This window comes from Charadrius vociferus, unplaced genomic scaffold, assembly GCF_000708025.1.
Source record: "Charadrius vociferus isolate BGI_N301 unplaced genomic scaffold, ASM70802v2 scaffold323, whole genome shotgun sequence".
NCBI lineage: Eukaryota > Metazoa > Chordata > Aves > Charadriiformes > Charadriidae > Charadrius > Charadrius vociferus.
In genome coordinates this window covers 1929704-1937483 of record NW_009647692.1, presented here as the reverse complement: position 1 = coordinate 1937483, position 7780 = coordinate 1929704, and the positions used below count along the sequence as shown (strand labels likewise).

General features: G+C 49.3%; 1 protein-coding gene across 1 annotated transcript; it reads right to left on the bottom strand.

The window, feature by feature from the left end:
* Window positions 1-1279: 1279 nt before the first annotated feature.
* On the bottom strand, window positions 1280-5032 carry DYNLL2 (dynein, light chain, LC8-type 2). The gene is made up of 2 exons (XM_009881456.1): window positions 4880-5032; window positions 1280-3169 (listed from the first exon to the last, which is right to left on the bottom strand). Exons 1-2 carry the CDS (start codon window positions 5030-5032, stop codon window positions 3032-3034), a joined length of 291 nt encoding a protein of 96 aa, XP_009879758.1. The 3' UTR covers window positions 1280-3031.
* Window positions 5033-7780: the final 2748 nt, after the last annotated feature.

Here is a 7780-nt window from a genome sequence, read left to right as displayed (position 1 = left end):
GCTTCCTTTCCTTAGCCTCAAGCGGGACTCCTGCTGCAGTGACACATGCAGGGAAGCACCAAACCTACTTTCTGTTTGTGTGCATCAGCTCCAGGGCACACCATCCTTCCAGCCCTGGCAGGGCCTCCCCATCCCACCAGGGACTGATTTATACCAGCCCCTCGGCCAGTGGATACGTGGCTGGAAGGAGCACTTTCCCCCACAGTCAGAACTCAGTTTTTCAGCTGAGGTTCAGATGAGCAGCCCCCTGTGCTGCAGCTGGCATTCAGGAGCCAGTTTCTCCACCACTTGCTTTGGCTAAGAGCCCTCAACTACCCCAGCAGGCTGCAAAGTATTTGGAGCCACAGTGTTAACCCAGACCCAGCACAGCATGTCTGGAGCTTAAGCCCTGCAACTACACTTCCTGCTAAAAGGCTTGCTGGGACTACCGGGGGAGGAGCATCATTCCCAGCTCCCCCCAAAGTAGAAACCACCTCTGCTTTTCAGCACTGCCAGGTTAGGTTATAGCAGATTGCCTGTGTGTAACAGCCGTACTGCTGCTTGCTTGGGAGATTCGGGTTCAGCTCATTTTATAGCTGCTCACCATGAGTCATGTTTGTCTGCAGCTACACCTCCCCTCGTTCCTCCTGCTGGTGTTGCTGTCCCAAAGCATAGCTGTTACACTACTGTAGTTGGCAAGAGCCCACAGCTTTTCAAAAATATCAGGGAGGCCACAACCCCAAATTTAGGCTGCCTCAGAAGCAAGATAGCAAGCTGAGGGGGGTTGTTTAAGGGCAAGCCCAAAGCCCCTGCAGTGCGAGAGGCATTGAACGCACAGCAGCTTCAGGCAACCGCAAAAGTTTCAAATCTCACCTTTCTACCAAGCACAGGGAGGAAGTCTGAAAGGGAACGCCACTTTCCTGCAAAGGAGGGAGACGCCTTTGAGCATGTACAGGAGCCAGGACCCCAGCTGCTGTACCACCCCCAGTGTGTCTGAAGGCATTAAGAGGTTAGCCCCAGCGCCTTCAGATCTAGGTTACTTGGCACAGGAGCATCCCATCAGTGCTGCAGGAGGACACACTCCCCTCCATCCCTCCTTCTGGCACAGTGTTTGAGCCAGGTTGGAGGTCAGCACCAGCACAGATGGGCCACATACGCTCCTCAGGTCAAGTTTCACCCTCTGCAAACCTGCCTCCTTTGGATCATCAGCATCTTCCAGGGCAGAGAACTTGCTGCTCACCCTCTCCAGACAAGTGCAGATGTTGCTTGGGACAGCTGGCAATGAAGAAACTAGAGGCTGTTTAAATGTGTCAATTCACCTTTAATGTTTGAAAAAAATAAATGGTATTTGAGCCATTGCAGTTATGAAGGGAACAGATCTTCCTCCACGAGAGACCGTGAACAGGTTCACATTACACTCATGCTTGGAAAAAAAAAAAAAAAGAAACAAACCCAAAACATTCTCCTTTCAGATCCAGAGCGGAGTTCTGAATAGACAAGACCACAAGAGTGCCCCGGACAGTCCAAGGCACATTACCCCAGTGCAGACATTTCCATCAACATGAAGTTATGACAGCTACATTCTTTCTAGTTACAACATTGTTCTATCAATATTACAAAATTAGGCATACTTTGGATTTTGCACAGAGACAAGAAGGACTTTTACTTCAGGAAGTAGTCGACCTGGGTCATCAAGTCATTTCACAATGAAGAGCTCCCTTCACTCTGCCCTTTCTCCCCCAGCAGTGACTTATTACCAACACCAAATTCACCCCAGAGACACAAGTTAGGCTCACCAGCCCAGTGATATTGTCTATGCATTAGTCAGCAAGCCAACAAATAGACCTTATGACAAGCACCAGATATTCACTTGTCATCACACAGCAATTCTCCACACCCAGATAAAAAGAACTTCCTGCAGTGTAATCCAAGACTCAGTACATACTAAGACAACATCACTGCTGAACCTATTGGAGACCAAGACATTTGTCTGCCATTGAAGCAGATGTCACATGAGTTTCCTTCACACAAACATCACATGTAAATTTAAACTTCTTGGTACTGTGCTTTAAGAACAAAAGCAGATATCAGAACATGGAGGACAATCCTCCAGAAATAGCTTATCAGCTACAGAAAATAATAATAAAAAAAAAAAGGAGACAGTGGCCACTTACAAGTCTTCCACATGACTAGCTTGCTTTAAGGAGAGCATCAAGTTAAGGCAGTGTTGAGACAACTGGCTAAGAACATGCCAAATAGAGCTGTTGTCAGTAGTCACCAATTTGATATCCTACTCCATTTCAGGGATGGGCCACGTGGCTTTAGATCTCTATCAAGGTCTAAAGACTTCAGCCACAGGATGCTGCTTTCTGCAGCAAGCAGCAACTCGGGGGGCTTTGCTGAAGTCTTCTAGACCGGGCTGAGTCGCTTTACAAGTCTAGGTCAATGTTTCAGCAGAGCCAAAAATACAGTGATGGGCACTGAAAGAGAACACCGAGGGTGCCAGCTGCAAGTCTGTTTATCACAGTCCGAGGTGGAGTTCAACTTGTGTGTTAAAGCCACATAGTCAAGCCACCCCACCAGCTTTCAGGGAAGGTCTAAGCACCTGCACTGAGGTTACTGGGAGAGCCAGCTCTCTACAGTCTGCAGGGTGGGTACAGAGGCTCACACTGGCTTTGCTCCTCGTTACAAGATTAACAGTCTAATAAAACTCGGTAAGGAAGTCAGGGTCTTTTGGCCTGCCCAAAGAAGTTTTCCCAGCCTCAAAGAAGGAGTTACCACTGAGGGAGCTGTTGTGGAATAGTTTTATTTCTTCCCACGTAAAGGCCATTGTTTAAGCATTTACAGGTTTCCTAGTGCAATACAACCAAAAAAAGCAGTAACAAAAAAAATGCCGCCTTCTTCCCAGGCAACTAAACAGAAGTAGATTTTTACTGCAACATATACACATTAAATATAGTATACAGTCCATGCAGCGGCATAGCCATGTTAAAGGGAGTCGTGGCTTCAGCCATCAGTGCATTACAGTCCAAATTTCACTCGCTCCTACTTCCTATCCAGACTTGAAGAGAAGAATTGCAACCTGACCCAAGTAAAAATAGATGAAGTGCTTTGTCTCGTGTGTTACATAGCTGCCAAAGTTTCTGCCAACAATGCAGTGCCAAGTTGGGTTGTATTTCTTGTCAAATTCCTGAAGAAAGAGAAGAGAGGCATTAAGGCCAAGAAAGCCCACATGAAAATAGTTCTAAGCACAAGTTCTTAGCTGGTTCTGTTCACACACTACCGCCTCTCCTCCCACCTGCAGCATCTTTAGATTCCCCACTGCAAGACACTATTATATTAAGCGAGGTAGTGACTGACACAACCAGACCTCTGCACTGGATTGTTTGAAGGATCCAGCACAAACAAATTCTCTCCTGAGACTTAGAGCATCTATCAGCCCTGGGCAGAAAGAGCAGACCTAAAAGCTCTCCTTGGTACAGTGCTATTCAAGCCCTGCATGTAGGCTAGCTCAGGGGAATATTTCTCCTCTCCCATTCCAAGCCCACTCACAAAAAAAAAATTTTTGGCATGTCTGCTCCAGCAAGGCATTTGAGTTAAAGGTCACCTGAAACAAAAAAAAAAAGGAAAAGTCTGGCTTCTGTTGTTTAGGTCTCTTCACATAAAGGGGAGAAAATCTGCATTGAAAATGAGCAGGCAAATTCTAAGGGCAGACAGCACATGAAGACCCAAGAAGTCAGAGTTCAGCAAGCTGAATGCTGGCTTAACAGTCAGTCTTCTCCTACTCAGCAGGTAAGACAGGGTTAAAGACCATTCTCCTCCCTCTAATTAATACACAACTCCCCAAGAACACCCTTCCCTCCCCTGAGACAGAGCCAAAAGAACAGACTCAACATTCAAGATTAAAGCAAGTGTTAGTCCTCAGACAGCAGCAAGACAGTTTGAGCTCTTTGCAGGTAATCTTTGAAGTAAGGAAAAGCTTTCTTGCCAGGGCATGAAGGTGCATCAAATTGCTTCCCTCCTCCCAACACACTCTCAGGAAATAAAGGCCAGCTTCTTTTTGGATGCCTTCTGTTGCACTCACTTTACAGGCTGCATTGCCCCAAGCACTTTGAGGTAAGCCTTGCCTCCGATCAAAGTGATCCGAGAAGTTAGGAGACACCTTTGAATCCTTCACATTCAAGCTTCGATTACAAGCAAGGCCCAAAAGCTAGCCCAGGTGCCAGGACTGCATTGCTTATGAAGCCACACTTTCTTCCTTCAAAAGCACTTTGCCCAACCACTTGGAGAAGCAGCTACAGAGGGAACTGACAGCTCCCCAGACGCCATCAAGCATGAGACTCAAGTTAATGGACTCCTGCAAATGGGGAGACACATCTTCACAGGCCAGGCCAGCTGCTTATGCTGTTTTTAAAGCAGCACCTTTCACAACCCTGCCAGCCAGCACAAGGCCCCATCCTCCTCTACACCACTCCCCCCCCGAGCCAGAAACACAGCAGACAGAACCACACATGCACAGCTCCCCACTTTGAGCTAAGCAGAGTCATCCCACCCTGCGCTGGTACTGCAAGTCAAGCAGCAGCATCTGTGGAGCAAGTCCTAAACAGAGACCGCAGCCTGCTCTTTCTAGGCTGGCAAATCCAGAGGGACAGCACTCACACTGTCTGCTCAGAGCTTGCCAGAGCAACAAACCAGGCCTTGCTCTGCCATAGCCCTCCTCCGACCTTGTAGAAGTCACTCTATCCTCTTGGAAACAGCAAGAAGCAAAGAAAAAAAGCATCTTCTCCCTCCAAACACACAAGTATGAAGTCTCAGACAGACACTTATGCTCATGACAGGCATACATACTTAAGAGCTTCAGGAAGTCTCAGGCAGAGCATCCCCCTCATCCCATAGTTACCTTCTTTATATATGCTGCAATGTCCTTTTCTATGTTGTACTTCTCCATTGCCTGTGTAGCACAGTCTACAGCATCCTGCTGCATGTCCTCGGACATGTCCGCATTCTTGATCACAGCCTTTCTGTCAGACATCGTGAACCTAAGGCAGAACATAGATTCCTTTAGTCCCTTCCCAAGAAAGGAGAAGCTTCCTGTGCATCAGAGGTTGTCCTTTCTATGGCAGGCTGCGTCACAAGCCGATACTACAAACCCCCCCGTTATGGCCAGGGTGAGTTTATCGGGGCAGCCTAGTGTAGCCCCAGGCTAAAGTGCCCCTTATAGCTGGAGCACTGTAGCACTGGCACTGTCTGGAGGTTAGATCAAAGATAGCCCAACATCAGCATCTGCATTAAACACATGCAGAAAAAGCTTACTGTGTGGGAGGAGACGGGATCTGTAAAGAGCCACAGCCCTCCTATACATCAATAGGCTACAGCCAAGTTTGCCTTCCAGGTGCACCAGTGGTTTGGAGCATCATCTGTTCAGAGCCTTGCAAGCGAGGGATCCCAGACTGCCTGTCTCCAGCAGGGAGGCTCAGGAAGCGTGTTAGCAGCAGCAGCGCTTTTATTCCACCCCATGTCAGGAGTTACAGTTACTGCTGCTACTTTAGCCTGGAAGGAGTGCTGTTCTGCATTCAGCCTATCATCATCCCCTCACTGCTGCTTTGCCACTGAAACCCAGACTTCAGCTGCTCCCCTGGGACAAAGCTGGTCTGACAAGCCAGAAACAGGTTAACACTACACTGCAGCCTAGAAACAGGGGGAAGCACGCCCCACCACGGAGCTAGCACAGCTAGGGCCTGGCAGAGCGGCCTCCTTTCCACCCCCACTATGACCCACAACACAGATGCTAGAAGCCAGCCTGCTACTGCTGCCCGTGACCTTTAAGAAACTAGAAAGTGCTACACTGGCACCAAGTGTGTAGCCCCCTTCACTAAGTTAGTTCAGGTGCTTCACACCAGCCACTGAAGCCGTGTACATGTGGGTCTGCCGTGGCCTTCCAGGAAGGCGTTCAGCATTGGGAAGTTTCCAGTGCAGTTCATATTACCCTAGAAAACAGGGAATGGGAATCCCAGCCCTGCAGCCTTTCTTCAGGCAAAGGCCATGACGCACGCCCTGGGGAAGGAGCCCCGTGCAGTCCTGCTGCTGGATGACACACTCCAACATCCTCCCAGGCACCAGAGCCCTCGCTCCCAAGCCACACGTGAGGCTCAGTCAGGAGGCACATGTTATCTGGGGGACCGGTCAAGCGAAGGTCTGCGCTGAGAAGGACCACAGCTGCTCACCTTGGCAGCAGCTCTTACCAGAGCATATTAAAACTTTGTGGGAATAAGCTTCTTAATGGCAAGGAGTGCCTCCAATTAAGCCTGCAGAGCACCATTAAGTTTCCTAAATCCTTTTGCAGTGCTGTAAGTCTTGAGTGATACTACCAAGCACGTTTTGAAATAGTGAAACTACACATTTTTAGCTCTACTGGGGAGTGAGGAAAATCTGCTGCAATGATCGCTTCCTGGAACAGTCCCAGAAAACTGAAGGAGTAGCTTTGTTACAGCAATTAAAGGAGCCTGCTATCAAGAGAGAAAGAGAATCCAGTTACATAATTACAGCCCTATGATTACAATACTTCAATTCTTCACTCTGCCTGCAGTTGAAGACTTCTATTGCAACCTTAATTTATACGCTTTAGATAAAATGTTTAATAGAGCACTGCTATTAACATACACTAACAGCATCAGGAGGAATGACAGGAACTGAGCTCAAATGCCAACAGAGAGCACGCACCCCTACCACAGCTCTGGTAAAGCCACTTCCAGGCAGTTTGTTCCCCTCTGTGATGTGGTTTATGACAGTGGGTGTTAGCCTGTGGCCCAGAAACCCCAGCAGGACAAGTTATGGCTCAGAACAGCCCAACCAACGGCCCACAGATTTGGATTCACTATCCAGGAATCTGGAAGTCCCTTGGAAAAGCCTTCTGGGGGTCCAGCCCACAGGAAAAGGGAAGTAGCAGAGATTCACTTGTGGGTCAATCCTCCAGGAAAGCCTCTTTAGGGAAAGGAAGCTCTCATGCACATCAGGCCTTTGTACACTTCCACTGCACGCTAGGTTCAGAGGGCATTTGCCATTATATAACCAGCCACAGAGCGACCTGCAAAAAGCATCTTTCCTCCTCATTGTTTAGGCAAGGAGCATCTCAGTGCAGGCCCACGCCGCCGAGGGCCAACAGCGCCATAGAAAAAAACCAAAATGATTATCCTTCAGTGGAGCTGCAAGTGCTGGCCAGTCTGCCCTCCCCAGCACTGCTCCAGGGCACAGCATCCTTGGACAGGGGCTGGCAGCCAGCTGTGCTGCTGGAGGGAACGTCCCCTGCACCCGCTGTGGGGCAGGGAGCAGCTTCAAGTGTCACCCCATCCACAGGGCAAGGCCCCAGCCTCATCTCATTCCCCCGTGGAGTTACAGAGGCATCCTCCCCACAAGGCAGAACCGCATACTTTTTATCCCTAAATCACAAGATCACCTCAGGGTCTTGCCACCCAAGTCTGAGGAAAACCTCAAAACCCCAAGCACCCAGCCCAGGGCAGGATGGGGTCTTGAGGGAGGAAGACCACAGCCCTAGCAGCCATTCCAGGGCAGGATGAGGCCTAGGGAGGAGAATTAGGCCCAAGGCAGCACCAACCCTTCCCTCACCAGGGTAGGATGAGGCCTTGGACAGAGTACGAGGCCCAAGCCCAGCACCCAACTGCTCCCCCAGCAGGACAAGGGTTTGGGAAGGGGATGATGCTCAAGCTCAGCACCCATTCATTCCCTCACCAGAACAAGACGTGAATTTGGGAAGATGAGACACAAGCCCCCACACCCACTCTTT